General features: G+C 56.2%; 1 protein-coding gene across 3 annotated transcripts in view; it reads right to left on the bottom strand.

The window, feature by feature from the left end:
• POC1A (POC1 centriolar protein A) overlaps window positions 1–15,085 on the bottom strand; it is a 74,425-nt gene extending 59,340 nt beyond the window's left edge. The window contains exons 1-6 of one of the 3 annotated variants that reach the window (XM_057705580.1): window positions 14,691–15,085; window positions 11,035–11,119; window positions 9,882–10,053; window positions 9,318–9,497; window positions 7,802–7,909; window positions 6,716–6,831 (exon numbers count right to left, since the gene is read on the bottom strand). In XM_057705580.1, coding sequence (XP_057561563.1) covers window positions 6,716–6,831; window positions 7,802–7,909; window positions 9,318–9,497; window positions 9,882–10,053; window positions 11,035–11,119; window positions 14,691–14,912 — 883 coding nt within the window. In that variant the 5' untranslated portion in view covers window positions 14,913–15,085. Of the gene's footprint in view, window positions 1–6,715; window positions 6,832–7,801; window positions 7,910–9,317; window positions 9,498–9,881; window positions 10,054–11,034; window positions 11,120–14,690 lie in introns of those variants that run through there. The other 2 variants (XM_057705581.1, XM_057705582.1) reach the window with 2 other exon arrangements.
• Window positions 15,086–15,729: the final 644 nt, after the last annotated feature.

The raw sequence follows: 15,729 nt of genomic DNA, 5'->3' as shown, positions 1-15,729 counted from the left end.
GCCCCCTTGTTTGGTCCTCCTGAAGCACCATGAGTCTCTTCACAGCAGAGGTTTTACATTTATGTGCAGCTGTTTGGTTCCCGGCTGGGTCCCCGTGAGACCACGTGCTCCATCAGACAGGGGCTGTGCTGGGCGCCTGGCTCTTGGCTCGGTGCCTGACACCAGGTGGGACTCAAAAAGCAGTTGGTGAGTGGGTGAACCAGACCCAGGCAGGCCACATGGGGACGGCAGTGTGTCGACCAGCCACATCACAGCTTCTTAGAGGAGCTGCTGAGGAAGACCTGAGTGCCTTCGTACCCGTTAGCACAGGCCTCCTGAGTGAAGCCAGCAGGGCTAAGAGAACCATGACCCCACCGAGCCAGGACTGCCACAAACACAAAGGCAAGTCCCCAACCTGCCCCTCACCCTGGCACCGCGAGACTGCAGGAGCTTCTGCTGGGTCAGCAAGCACACCCACCACGAAACGCCCTCAGCAGAGCTGACGGAGGTGCGGGGACCCCCTCAGACACCAGCCCAGCCGACGTGCGGACGTACCGGGGAGCGTGGATTCATGTTCCCAAGCACACTTCGGGGAGACAGCCAGGGCTTTACATAACACGACATTTAGGTCTGAACACTCTCTTAGCACCAGGAACTCCAAGAGGCGGCCTGGAGCGGGGCTGATGGGGTCTCCAGAGCCAGCCCCCGGAGGCAGAGTCCAGCCCCCACAGCCAGACGCACTCCCACACTCAGGGCCGTGAGGCAGGGGGCGGCACCCTCAGTGGGCCATGACGAGAAGAAGAAAACAGCCATAGCCAACCCCAGCAGAACTGAACAGGCATGGGCCACAAGCAGTAACAGAAAGGATATTAGTGGCGCACAGGGCACACGGTGTGACCGCGAGTCCCCAAGTGTGGGAGGGCACACCCACGTGTGCAGACCCAGAGGAACGTGTGGACAGAAGCTCCAGACACAGAGCAGCGGTTCTCTCTGGGGAGGAGAGGAATAGGGGGACTTCTAATTGTTACTCTACATACTTCCAGAAGAGACTTTTTCAGCATCAGAGTACAGTCACTATGATTACACAACTGAGCGAATGATAAAAAGTGAATCCTTCCCCCCCCCGCCAAAAAAGTGTGTCATGTCTGGGGAGCAGGAGACCCAGGTCCCGCGGGCACTTCCGGTTGTGCGTGTACTTCCGGTTGTGCGTGTACAGGCTGCGAGCCGCTGCCCTGCTCCTGAGGGGCTGGCTGTGCTCCCCAGGATGAGGGTTCACACCGGAGGGGAAGGAGGTGGGAGGGGCCCAAACACCGCGCGATCCCCTCTGCGAGTCCTGCCCACCCCGACCCCTCAGGCCCCACAGCAGGACAGCTTTGAGAGGCAGCCGCCCTGCACCACGCCCCAATCTCCCCTGGGGCCTCCTTAAATGCTGCTCCTGGCACATTTAAATGCCTCCCTGAGCCTGGAGAAGAGCGCGCCCTTCTTGTTTCCGCAGCCCCGGCAGCCTGTGCTGGCACGAAGGTCACCCCCACACCACCCGAGACGAAGCTGGCAGGGGAGAGCCGGCAGCACGGTGGGCTGGGGGAGGCGAGCTCAGGGAGCACAGGGCTTGCCCAGCACCAGCAGGGCGTGGCTACCACACCAGGGCCTCCCACCCACTCAAGCCCACCCAAGGGAGGGAGCCCGAGGAAGGGTGCCCAAGGGCCTGCTCCACTATAAATGGCAGGAATAGCAAAGGCCTCCTGGCTGGGGTAGAAATATCTGGAACCATTTACTCCAAAAGAGGGCTCAGCCTGGCAAGTCAGGCTCTTGAGGATGTGCCAGACCCACCTTTCCCCACTCGCTCTCCTGCCTCACCCACCCGCCCTGCCAGCCTGGAGCAGCGTCTCCGGCTCTGCAGAGGGTGGGGCTGTGCCAGGGAGGCCACACTGTAAGAATAAGCCCTGCACAACAGCCCCCCACAGAGGACCAGGTGCCCCACAAGGGGGTGAGCCTCCCATCACGAAGCCCTGAGCAGTGACGGCACACGAACAATCCACTTTTCACCACGCCCAAAGCTGCAGGCCCTCCGGCTGGCTCCATGGCAGAGACGAGTGATGGCTGATGGCAGGCTGCCACTCGGGCACAGTGTGGGCTACACCCCACCCCCATGGCTACCCCAAAGAAGGGACTCCAACTCAGGGTCAGAGATGCACCAGCGGTACAGGTCACCAGGATGCCAGGGAGGGTGGGACCGAGGCCATGGCAGATCCTGCCCCCAAGTACTGGGACTAGGCCAGAGCCTGCGGGCAGCAGGTGGCCTAAGGAGAGAGCTGGGTATCCACGACTGCCCGCCCGGCTCTGCTTGTAGAACCCTCAGCAAACCTGGCCCACTGCCCAATGGGTTCCAAACTGGCCAAGGGGCCCAGACAGACCCCAGGTGCCCAAGCAGGAGGCCTCTTTCTGGGGCAGGCCACGCCAGCACCGAGCCCCCCACGTTCCCCATCACAAGGGGCTCGGCTCGCTCTGCCAGGGTGGCCTCTCACAATGCACGCGGCCTGACCAGGGACACGCGGCTGCGGGCTTACGAGAGGCTGTGGGTGTACATAATGAAGGTGCTCTGATCGCAGCAGCAGAGGACACCCCAAACACTCCTCTTCACGAGTGCTGTATGAACGCCCGCTCAGGGATGGTGGGGGAGGGCCGGTGAGTTGGCCAGATAACGTGGGACAGTGCCCGGCCTCCTGATCAACCCTTTCGGTCTCCAAACACCAAAAAGCGTGCAGGCCTGCCCTGCTGGCTGCATAGCAGCTTTAAAATCCTCCATGACCATGTCTGGGGTAGGAAGGGGGTCCAGGGGTGTGCTAAGGACCAGTGGACAGAGAAGCTGGGACTCTGAGCTCTAACTGGAGTTTCTGGAGAGAGCCAAGCCAAGCCCACTCAGGGGCCTTGGGCAAACAAATGACTAAAATCAACACGGTGTGAGGAACCCGTAGCTTTCCCAGCTGCGTGACCTGGGCAAGCCTCAAACACCCTATCTGTGAAACGGGGAGTAGCCCTGCCCTGCTGACCACTCAGGCCTATCCCTGGATAATGAACCCGTGCCCGGAAACTGCAAAGCACGTTAAGGAGTCCGGGACAGGGCTGCTGCTCAGATGTCTGAACAGTCTCAGTGTGGGCTCAGAGCATATGGAGCCCAACCCACCTCCGTGGGGACTGGCACGCCCAGGGCTCCAGCACCCCACCAACTCCATGCTGAATTGGGAAATCAGAACTGCTCCCTGCAGTGACAGGCGAGAGCAAGAAACTCCTCGCCTGAGACAAACGGTGCCACCTGCCTGCTGTAGCCCAAAGTGATTCCAACAACCCAACACGGGACCGGAAGTGCCCTCCATGGAGCAAGATCATGGGGGCTGGCCACAGGCAGGCTGGGCTTGCTGGCCACACTGCAGTACCATGAACCAATTTCCCTCAGAAGAGCCCAACAGTCTTATGTACCCAAAGCCCAATCAAGGGAGACACTGGATGTCACTGTCCTTAAACACTTCCCCTGAGTAGTCCTAGGGGTGTCCTAGGAGTCAGGGACAGAAAACAGCTCAGGTGCCTGCTGCCAGGGGTGGGGGGCCCTTCTTGGGGAATCAGCCTCCCAAGAGATCCCCCAGCCTCTCTTGTGGGTGGAGGGACAGCTGCTACTCAGGGTCTAGGAGCGCCTCTCAGGTAGAAGGTTCTGCCACGGAGCACTCTAGGGGAGCTGCTGGACCTGAGCAGACCTGACCAGGTCCCTCCCCAGCAAAGAGGGTGAGAGGTATCCCCCCAACCAATGAGCCCAGACCTGCCAGGCTCTCCTTGAGCCCCGGAGGCTGAGCCCAGAGGTGGTGGGAGGAGTCTGCTGCCTTGTGAACACCCATCGTGTGTCATGCACTGGGCAGGGAGTCAGAGGGAACCAGGTTATTTATGGGGTACTCCAGGCCCCCCGAAGCCTCTGGTCTCTATTAGGGGTGGCTTAGGAATAAGATGCTGCAGGCTCGCTGAGTGGCTCTGTCACAGGAGGAAAGGACAGCAGCAAAAGCAGACTGAAATCTCTCTGCGGAGCCTGTCGGCCTCATGCACCTCAGGTCCCCTCAGGACTTGACCTCTGATGCCGTCTGAGTTCACCCCCACCCCCTGCCAGTCACTGACCTCCCACCCCCACCCACTGCCAAGCCTGCTCCCCCAAGAATACCAGGAACCTCTCCCAGCACCCTCCACTCTCCGCCACTGCTCTGCGTCATGCCACCCCCTGACCACCCTCTTTAGGAGACCCCGCTTCCCTTCATTCCCCTGGCTCTGCTCTCCTTGGCCCTCCATCACAGGGAGACCAAGCTCCCACCCCTCACTCTGGCTGCTTATGGACCTTTTTCTTCCACGGCCCCTCAATCACAGGGATGCAAGATGTGGCCTCAGCCCTTCTCAAACCCCAGATCCCCAGGCCCAGCGGGCCCCTCCACCCCATAGCATCAGCTTCTGCCTCTATTCAGTCTCCAAAACCCACCCCCTGGGCCTGGCCCCTGCCCCACTCTGATGCCCAGCCCTCAGCCGACATCGGGCATGGACAGCCCGCCCTCCAGTCACCCAGGCACACGGCTTCCTAATCAAGCAGGCTCTCAGCACCGCTGTCCTCTCAGATGCCCCTCACCCCTTCGCCTCTGTCCCAGCACTTCCCACCAGGCTGTATCTTTAGGACCCTGGGCTAGAGCATGGCATTCAAGGCCCTCCCCTGGGGTACCTGTTGCTGCACCCCGCCACCACCAGACCCAGGCTCCCAATGCACTGGACGTAGGCCTGGACTCTCCCGAGGAAACCTGGAGGTTTTCTTCACCACTGTCAAGATTTATGTGGTCCAAACCACGCACCCAGTACAGCACTGTAATCCTCATGGGGACCCTCCCATCAGAGCCTCACAAACTCCATCAGGCAGTCTGCCACCAGCCCTTCACAGACAGGAAACAGAGCCCGTACTCCTAACCACTGCTCTGCCTCATCACCTCCCTTCCCATCTCTCCCTGTCTCAGCACTCCCTCCTGACCCCATACTCAAGAGGCAGCCTTCCCACCCAGCACTCCTCTGAGCCTCCCCACCGTCAACTGTGCAGATGCACCCGTCTCCAGCTCAGGCCTGGCCCAGAGCAGGAGGAGAAAGGCCTCTCAGGCTGAAGGAGAGGAGGGAGAGGCATGGTCTCCAAGTAGAGCGCAGGCCCCGCTGGGGCTCTGTTCTAGAAACCTCTGTCTGAAACAGCATCAGTGACAAACCCCGGCCTCCCTGTCGAGGGAAGAATCGTTCTTGCAGCCAGCCCCTGCCACCTGGTGGTGATGTACAGTACTGCAGGCCTGGACCAACTAGGCCTGCCTTGCTGGGAGACCAGATCTCCTGACTCCAGGACTGAGGCTTAGCATCATTTTCATTGTCACTAACACTGTACCTGGTTCCCTCTTTGTGCAAAGCCCTCTGTAAGTTCTTGTCATGGACCAACCCATTACCCTCCCAACACCACCTATGAAACAGGTCTTATCATTGTCCTAGGGGGCCCAGAGGAATCAAGTAACCTGCCCAAAGTCACGCAGCTAAAAATGCTGAAGCTGGGTGCACAGCCACCCTCCACCATGTGCTTTTCAAGACCAGGATCCACTCCCCCTTCCTGGAAGGTCTGTTCCCTCTGTTATCCCAAGAAAGTGCTGGCCTCAAACATCTGAGAATTGGAAGGGCTTGTAAGGGGTGTCAAGGGGAGAGCTCTAAACCCCACAACCCACACCTTTGTCCAGATATGTCCTTTCCATTTTCAGGTGCAAATTTTGGAAGTGAGCCCATGGACTTGAAACTTAGTCCCAAGTCAACAACCACAGTTCTTCAAACAACTCCAGCTCTGACTCTCCCTGGTCTTGGGCCTGAGCGTTCCCCCAGGCCTGCCCACCCATTCTGCCTCCTGCACAACTCCCAGTTCTTCCTACGGCCCCTCGTCAGCTCCCTTCCCTGGACCCCATCCCCACAACTGGGGTGACTCATGACTTTGCCCAGTCACACCTGTTCTGGGGCCAGCTCCATACCCCAGTACCTTCAGCTCTCACACTGTAAGCTCACCGAAGTCCGCCTCCACCCCCACCTCCCTCCTGGAGCCTGACATCAGCCCATGTTGACAGCCCGCTGGCCTGCCTTCCAGGAGCTACAATTAAATAAGGGGAAAGAGCCCAGGGGCTGATGTCCAAGCCTGCCCCTCCCCCACATCGACCCTCCATATAGCTCATGGTTCCACATCTGTAGAGGACACCGTGAAACCAGAGGTGGTCAGGGTCCTACCAACACTGACCTCTTCTGACAGACCTGTCTCCTTCACCACCTCCAGGGCTGTCACCTTGGCCCTGGAGGACAGAGCGCACATTACAGGGGGAGGCAAGTGGCACAGGCAGCCCCTGAGAAGTGCCCCTCAAGAGCAGCCTTGGCCAGAGCCCCACTGAGGCCCCACCTGACCCGCAGCGTGCATGAGGCCCTGCCACCTCATAAGTGGACACCAAAGGACCGGCGCAGGCCAGTCAGCACCACACTCTCTCTCCCAGCCGAGGCTCCAGGACCGCCATGTCGTAGACTACCCACCCCTGGAGAGTCCAGCAGCCCCAGGACTCCCCCACGCCGGCCAGGGCTGTCCTCAGGCCCATGTAAGCCCTGCAGCCCCGAGCCGGGCGCCCGGCAGGGCACAGTCCCACCGCAGCCACTAGGGGACACTCACGCTGATAGTGCTGCAAGAGCCGGTGAGTCCGGACGTCCCACACCTTCACCGTGCTGTCCATGCCGGCAGCGGCAATGCACGTGCCGCTGGGGTGGAAGTCCACGTAGGTGACAAAGCTGAAAAGAGGGGCGCCACCACATGCTGTAGAAGGTCTGCCCCAGCTCAGAACAGACTCCCAAACACGCAGTGTTCCCCTGCGGGGCCGCTCACGCTGTCCCCTCAGCTCAGAACACCTCCCTGCTGCCCTGTGTCTCTACCAGGCAGCCAAGGGAGGGCAAGGAGGAAGGTCAGCAGGGACCTGAGGGGCACTGACCAGGGAGCAAGCCCCAGCACCCGCTCCTAAACGCGAGCAGGGAGAGTGGTCTTCAGGCCAAAGGTCAGCCAGCTGCTCAGGGGCTTTCCGTTAGAGCGGGCACCCCCACCTGAGCAGGAGGCAGGGCAGGCCCCGCCAACTGAGGCCCAGACGTGAAGGGCCCGCAGGGTCCCAGAGCCCCTGGCTCGCCTATTTCTAGGAGACAAGCCAACGGCCCTCAATGTACTCATGTGTGACACCCAGCCTGGTATCGCGGCCAGCCGTCAGGAGGGGCCCTTACCTGGGGCTCCCAGACTAACAAGGGGCAGAAGCTGGGGTTCATCCAGGAACCCAGGCTGGGTGAATCCCTGCTCAGATGCAGGCTCGTCCCACTCAATGACGCAGCATGATATGAACAGCCACCATCTGCTTCGAGAACCTGATTAGCCTTTCACTTAAAGAGTTGTCACCATGGAGAACATACTAACATCCCTTTGGGGGCCTGGATTCAACTTCTTTAGACAGACATGTCACAATTCTGAGAACTAGAAAGTGAAGAGAAAAGAGAGGCCCCAAAAGTTTCATACCTTGATGTTAAGCGCCCTTACTGTTTGTGGGGATGGGGATGAGGCAGAACCTTCCACCCACACACGAAAAGATACGGAGCCAGGGTGCAGCAGAGACGTGGCTGTGGGCACCAACTGCCGCCACCGGAGGCCCCTAAGGCCTCTTCACGCCCAGGTCTGTGGTTTTCTCGAGCGCCTACAGAAGGAGGACAGGGTCTGGGGACTCACCCGCCATGCTCACAGTACGAGTGGACACACTCCCGGCTGGTCTTATCCCACAGCTTGACAGTCTTGTCGTCACCAGCGGACACGATGAGCCGCCCATCCGGGGAGAACCTGAACCAGGAGTGGCACGAGTCACACCACCAATCAACAGACGTCACGCGCAACACACATCACCTTCCACAGCCACCCTTCCCAAGCTGCCCACCACCTGACCTCAGGAACATGCAGGGGCCACATGTTCTGCTCTGACCCTGAATGATCTTGCAAGTGCCTTTCTCTCTGCAAGATGGGTCAGAAGGTGCCTACCTCCTGGTAAGCAGGTAGACAGTAGCATCACACACGAGGCCCCCAACAGTGCAGACGGCACATGGCAACATGCGTGCTGACTGCTGGTACTACAGCATCAAGGTGGCCCAGAGCCCACCAATGGCATCATTACCCCGTTCCCAGGTGCCCTGAGCCCACACCTAACTCTGAGAATGGGTCAGCAAAACCAACCTGCCAACAAACAGGGGTGCAGGTTCTGGGGACCCACCACCAAAGGCCTGGTGTGGGCTTGACACCTGTTTGCTGGCCGGGCCTCTTCTGTTCTCAGGAGCCCAATGGTGAGGGCCTCTCAGAACAATCAGGCACCTCCCAGGACAGAGGAGTGGGTGCCCGGGAGAACAAGTAACTTCACGGGGTCCCCAGAAGAACACAGCTCAACAGTCCCCGACCTCAGACTCCCATGGTTTCCCAGTGTCCCCACACACCCCAACCTCTTCCTCCAGAGCACAGAGATGTGGCATATGAGATCGCTGTTTGAAAAGAACAGAATAAGCTAGACGAAGGCACAGCTGTGTCTGCAATTCTTAGACCTTGAAAAGTGTTTTGAATCAGCTGGCCCCATCCCCACAGCACTGGCCCCTACACCAAAGGGAGAACTGGCTTCCAGACCTACTCCCCTCAGAAGCCTGGGCCCCCATCTGGCAGCTCTGAAGGAAAATCAACCTCTGAGGAGCAGAACATCCCAGGGGAAAGGAGGCAAGCCTTAGAGGCAGAAGCTTCCAATTCCAGCTTTACCATTTACTCCCTATGTGTCCCATGGCAAGATAGTGCACTGTTCTGAGTCTCAGTTTCCTCATCTGCAAAATGGCAACAATGCTACCTACTTGCAGGACTGCTATGAGGAGTTAGAAGAAAATGTCTAGTGGTGGTACCGACGTTATCTTGTTGTTGCTATTGCTAATGATGGCCCCTGACGATTCACCCTGGGCTGCATCAGCATGGACGTCAGGGGTCAATCGTGGCTGACAACGGACTAACTTACTTGTCACGTGTTAGCTCCGTGAAGCTCGGACAACATACGATGTGAGAACTATTATTGTTCTTATTCACAGATGAGGAAGTTGAGGCTCAGGAAGATTAAAGAGTGGCTAAGTAACTTGTCCAAGGTTGTGATGCTGGCACCTGGCAACTCCTCTGTGTCCCCCCAACCCCCAGGGTCCCTCCAACTGTCTCCACATAGGATGATTCTCACTTGGCACAGCGGACCCAGTTGATGTGCTGGCTCAGGGAGAACAGGAATTTCTGGCGATGAGTCGACCACACCTTTACTGTCTTGTCGTCGGAGGCTGTCACGAAGGACTGGCCATCACTACAGAAATGGACACTCCTCACTGTGGCTGTATGTGCACGAAACACTGTTGACTCGCCTTTGCTGCAGGGACAGGTATCCAGGGTCAGGAAGCCCATAAACACATAACAGCAACATAAGGGCACATCGAAGCTCTCCCTACCCCTGAGGACCCTCCCAAAGCCAATCCAGGCCTAAGTACCCCAGTCCCCCAAAAGGGAAGCCAGAGCCTCCCCCACAGAAGCAAAGCCCCCCGCCTGCCTCACCCTCGTGCAAGCAGCACCGGGTGGGATCCCTTCCCGGGTGGCTGAGGTCAGCCCAGAATCTCCCTGTTGGCCCTGCAGGGAGGGCCCCACTGGAGGCCCCAGCTTCTGATGGCACCTCTCGGAAGTGGGGCAGATGTCCCACTGTGACCAGTCCAGCACCAGCGCCCAGACTCAGATAAGCCCTTTCAAGTCTTTAACTCACACGTTGGGTACCCAGATGCGGACAGTCTTGTCGCGGGAGCCCGAGGCAAGGAGGTGTCCCGAAGGGGAGAAGTTCACGCAGGTGACAGCATCCTTGTGGCCGGCGAAGCGGTAGGCGCGTGACTGGGGCTTCATGTGCCACACCATGAGGCACGAGTCCATGGAGCCGCTGGCTGAGCAGAGAGCGCACGCCGTGACCCTCGGCTCAGGAGGGCCTGGAGCCTCCACCAGGACGCCGGAGCGGGGGGGCAGCTGGGACAGTCCAGCTCTGCTTGCCCCATGGGGACAGGCCACCTCCAGTGACTGCTGAGGGGGAGTCTGGAGAACCTATGGCCTGTCACCTCTCCAGGCAGCAGGCCCACACAGGAACCAGCCCTGGGCTGTAACCAAGGGCCCCAGGTCTCCCCACAGGCACACTCTGAGGTTCTAAAGAGCAAGTCCTCCCAAAACTGGGGCGCCAGCTCGACCCAGTGGGCATTTTACCATTAAGAGGACCCATCAGAAGCCTAGCGGAGGTCCCCAGAACAGACCAAATATGACTTTGGTTTCCTCTTAATCTCCAGCCTATCGTGAGACCAGCCGCCTCTAGCAGGGGACCTTGACCAACTGGATGAAGCGGGAGCCTGGTCCATAGAAACAGGAAAGCTGCGACCATGACAGCTGTGTATGAACCCACAAGTGGCCAAGGAGGGAGCTCAGCTGCAGCATGAGGGCGGTGGGGGGAGGGGAGCACCCGGCTCTGCTCCACATCCTTCTCACTGGGAGGCATCTCCAACAAGAAGCTGTGCCCGTGCTACTGTGGGCAACAGAATCAATAAAGACCTGAGGAAAAAGCCACTGTTTAGGGCCCATTCTGCAGGCCAGACTTGAGAGGTGGATGGGGTGTGCAGGGAAAAGCCCAGAACCAGGTCCTACCCTCAGAGGCTGTGAGACCTTAGCAAGGCCTCCAACCTTTCTGAGCCTCACACTCTACATGCAGAATGGAGCTCATAGAGCCTAGCACCCAGAGAGCTGGCTGGCTGAAGCAGGAGGGAAGTCTACACAGGGCACCTGGGTCCTCACTGTGCCCTGCTCCCCCAATGCCACACCTCCCGGGTAGAAACTCGACCTTCTCAGCTCATAATGTAGTGCCTAGGACAAGATGCCTCTCTTACCCAGCTGTTTTGTGTTGAGACTGAAGTCCACACAGGTAACTGCATCTCGGTGGCCCTTAAAATGCCTCTCCAACGAGGGGTCCTCCTGAGGGAGAGCCAGGGTCAAATGTATGAAGCATGGATGAGAAACGGGCTTCCCCAGGGCCAAGATTCTTCCTATAACAGCCAGGAGCATTTAAAAATGCTCAAGGCATGATCTTGTACATAGAAAAATCCCAAGGAATCACTAAGAAACTATTAGAACTAATAAACAAGTTCATCAAAGTTACAGGATACAAAAATCAATATACAAAAATCAAGTACACCAACCATGAACAATGTGAAAAATAAAAGTATGATAACAATTCCATTTATGATATGTAAAAAAGAACAAAATACTTAGGAATAACTTAACAAAAGAAGTGCAAGACATATATATATGAGAGCTAAAAAGCATCACTGAAAGAAGCATAAAAAGACCTAGATAAATGGAAAGACGTCCCATGTTCATAGCTGGGAAAACTTAATATTGTTAAGATGCAATACTCCTCAAATTGATCTACAGAGTCAACAGAATCCCTGTCAAAATCTCAGGTGCCTTTTTTTGGTAGAAATTGACAAGCTCATCCTAAAATTCACTTAAAATGTATGACAGCCAGAATAGACAAAACAATATTTTTTTAAAAAAAAGGAAAAACAGTCACTGTAGAAAACAGTTTGGAAGTTCCTCAAAAACTTAAACATAGGGACTTCCCTGGCTGCACAGTGGTTAAGAATTCACCTGCCAGTGCAGGGGACACGTGTTCAATGCCTGGTCTGGGAAGATCCCACACACTGTGGGGCAACTAAGCCCGTGTGTCACAACTACTGAGCCTGTACTCTAGAGCCCTCGAGCCACAACTACTGAGCCCACATGCCACTACTACTGAAGCCCGAGAGCCTAGAGCCCGTGCTCCACAACAAGAGAAGCCACCACAATGAGAAGCCCAAGCACGGCAACGAAGAGTAGCACCCACTCACTGCAACTAGAGAAAGCTCACACAGCAACGAAGACCCAATGCAGCCAATAAATAATAAATAAAATTTTTTAAAAAGTTAAGCAAAATTATCAAATGACCCAGCAAATGTAGGAAAATACCAATAAGAGTTGAAAGCATTTGCACACAAAAACTTGTACACAAATGTTCATAGCAGTGTCATTCATAATAGTCCAAAAGTGGACAAACCTTAATGTTCATCAACAGACAAATGGATAAAAAAAATGTGGTATATCCACACAACAGAATACTATTCAGTCATAAAAAGGAGTGAAGTACTGACACATGCTACAACAAGAATAAACCTTGAAAACATTATGTTAAATGAAAGACACCAGAGGCCACATTTTGTCTGATTCCACTTATATGAAATGTCCAGAATAGGCAAATCTATATAGAGAGAAAACAGATTAGTGTTTGCTGGGACTGGGGGGATGGGGGAATGGGGAAGAAGGGGAGCAACTGCTTAACGGGTATGGACTTCTCTTTGGGGTGACAAAAAGGTTCTGGAAATAGACAGTGATGGTTGCACAATATTGTGAGTGTACTAAAAACCACCAAACTGGACTTCCCTGGTGGTGCAGTGGTTAAGAATCCATCTGCCAATGCAGGGGACACAGGTTCGATTCCTGTTATATAAGATCCCACATGTGGTGGAGCAACTAAGCCCGTGTGCCACAGCTACTGAGCCTGTGCCCTAGAGCCTGTGTGCTGCAACTACTGAAGCTCATGCGCCTCGAGCCCATGCTCCTCAACAAGAGAAGCCACTGCAAAGAGAAGCTGGTGCACTGCAACAAAGAGTTGCCCCCTCTCGCCACAACTAGAGAAAGCCTGCGTGAAACTATGAAGACCCAACATAGCCAAAAGGGGAAAAAAAATTGTAGTAAAATATATACATATAAATAAAATAAAAACCACTAAATTTTACACTTCAAAAGGGTGAATTTTATGTGAATAACATCTCAGTTATTTTTCAAAAGACCCAAGAAGAGACTTCCCGGAGGCACAGTGGTTAAGAATCTGCCTGCCAATGCAGGGGACACAGCTTTGATCCCTGGGACAGTAAGATCCCACATGCCACGGAGCAACTAAGCCCGTGTGCCACGACTACTAGTGCTCTTGAGCCTCAAATACTGAGCCCCGGTGCCACAACTAGTGAAACCCACACACCTAGACCTCATGCTCCGCAACAAGAGAAGCCACCACAATGAGAAGCCCTCGCACCAAAAAGAAGAGCAGCCCCTGTTCTCCACAACTAGAGAAAGCCAGTACGCAGCAATAAAAACCCAATGCAGCCAAAAAATAAAAAAATAAAATAAGTAAAAATAAATAATCTTTAAAAAAAAAAGACCCAAGGAGAGAAAATGGGAACTTTCAGCACCCCCCATCTCAGGAATCAGATCCCACACCTTCAATCCCACCTCGGACTGGCCAGTGAACCCTGAGAAGCCCCGGGTGGCTTTACAACTATCTCCGCTCCACCCTACATTAGAGAAGCAGTAGCTTAGGAAGACATGGAGATAATATTCCAGACTCTCTCCATCCAACAGCAATTCATGTTGGAGAGTTATAGCCCAGTCCTGCAAACATCTCCCCCTACCCCAAATATCTTAAACCTCGAAGAAGCATTTTGGGGGCACCAGGGAGCCCAGCAAAGCCTCCTCCTGGGGTAAAAAATGTCCTTGGGGCAGAGCAAGGACTCCAGGGAGCTGTAACCAGAACAAAGGCTCCCACGGCTCCGTGCCCAGCTCCACCCCCAGCACACCTGCCTGAGTCCCCCTTTCAGCAAAAGAAGGAATGGCAGCTGGAGGAGAGCAGGGCACAGAGCAGAAACTGCTCCACCTGAGCTTGCTGGAAAAACAAGGGTAAAACAGCACACTCTCTAGAGGCAAGTTCAAATCCGCCCCTAACCAAGGGACGCCTGAAATCTCCCAGCACCCTCTCTTCCAATCCCACAGGTTTGCTGGTTCCTCATCTCCCCCAAAGGTGGTTTATATATTGGGGTGATGGAGGAAACATCATTAGGAGTCAAAAGGCCTGGTTCCTCCTCTGGGCCCTCTACTCACATACCCAGACACCTAAGGAAGCCAAGAGGCCCCCACACAGTCTCCTTGACTTTCAACCCAGCCAGAGGACCAGGCAGGTTCAGGTTCATGTTCAAAACAACCTCTCAAAAAGAGGGGCTTTGGCGCGCTCGCCTCTAGCCTCCGAAAGGTCCTGGGACTCTGAGAGGGCAGCCTGACCCAGGTCACACTGCAGGCCTGGGCTGTCCCAGGCATCCCGGGGGCCTTCTGTTCCCACACGTCGGAACAGGGTGCACCCTCAACAAGCCCCCATTCAGCCATCCACTGCTCAGGATAACGAGACAGAAGCCAGAGACCCGGCACTGGCCCCAGGTCACACCTCCAGTAGGGCCGTACTAGTGTCTCCCCCGAAAGGATGCAAATCCTGGCAGCAGAGTCTGGTTTATCAGCCCGGGTAGCTCGAGAGCCTGGCTTGCAGGAAGCGTTCACCAGGTGCCCAGACTCAGCGCCCCCTGCTCAGAGGGTAAACTGGGGCCAGAGAAGACCGGCTCCGAACCCTGCGTCCGGCTACGCGGGGAGACTAAGGCCCGGGCGGCCGCCTCTGGCAGGAACTTACCGGGCAGGGCGCGGCCATGGCGGGGCCGGGAGCGCCCAAGGCGCCGGACGAGCCTGAGGAAGCAGCGGCTGCCGTTGCGTCCCGTTCAGTTTCCGCGCCCCCAACCGCCGCCAATAGCAACGCGGGTCGCTTCGCCTCGCCCCGCCCACCGTGGTTAAAGGAAACGCGGCGCCTCGGCTTTTCGCCCCGCGACCGGAAGGAGACCTGTATGGCTGGCTCCATAGTCTCCGCGTCCAGCGCCACCAGGCCAGGCAGCCTACGGACGGTGCCGCCAAAGGCCTATGTCCACCGTCACTCATCCCCCCTGAGAAATTAAAAAGTCCAGGATGAGGCGTTCGCCCTACCGACCCGTTGCCCGGCTAACGAGATGGCGACCACGGCCTTCTGGGAAATGCAGTTCCGAGGCGCCCTCGTCCTTGTGTCTGGAGGAAGGTGGGACTACATCTCCCAAGATGCCATGAGGGCGGGGCTGGGATTAACCAGCCTTAGTGAACGCGTTAAAGATCCCGGAAGTGGAGATTGTGGCTCGTTGTGTTTGTGTCCTCTTAAAGAGCCCGCGAGGCCGGCTTTTGTCCCAGTACCCCATTAAGAGCCAAGTATTCGCCCTTCGGGAATTCTGTTAAGTGGTTCGCTCCTCCGAACGCGCTTAAAACAGGTGTCCGTTTAAAAGGACGCTAGTCACTCGGAATCACATCCGTGGAGTGGAGAGGCCTGCCTGGGTTCTGTTCTGAGTTCTTGCCCTGATTCGCTGTGTGACCTCAGGAAAAATAACCTCAGTTTCCCCATTTGTGATATGAGAGCGTGACGCAGCCTGGCCGTCTCAGGACCCTCAGCCTTGAGGGTCCGCTTGTAAATTACATGTTTAAAAGAGAAGGAGACAATCCAAGGGCCTGGCCACCAGAGGCCGTCCTTGCTCACTTTCTGCTGTCCCTGGACCTTTCCTCCCCGCCCCCATCCCTCCACCTCACTCTGGGCATCTTCCCAACCTGGACCTGATCTGGACTGGAAATTTTTCAAGATTTGGGAACCTTCCATGACC

This window comes from Hippopotamus amphibius, chromosome 13 (assembly GCF_030028045.1).
Source record: "Hippopotamus amphibius kiboko isolate mHipAmp2 chromosome 13, mHipAmp2.hap2, whole genome shotgun sequence".
Classification (NCBI taxonomy): Eukaryota; Metazoa; Chordata; class Mammalia; order Artiodactyla; family Hippopotamidae; genus Hippopotamus; species Hippopotamus amphibius.
Note: the sequence above shows the minus strand (reverse complement) of the source record. Positions and strands in the feature narration are given on the sequence as shown.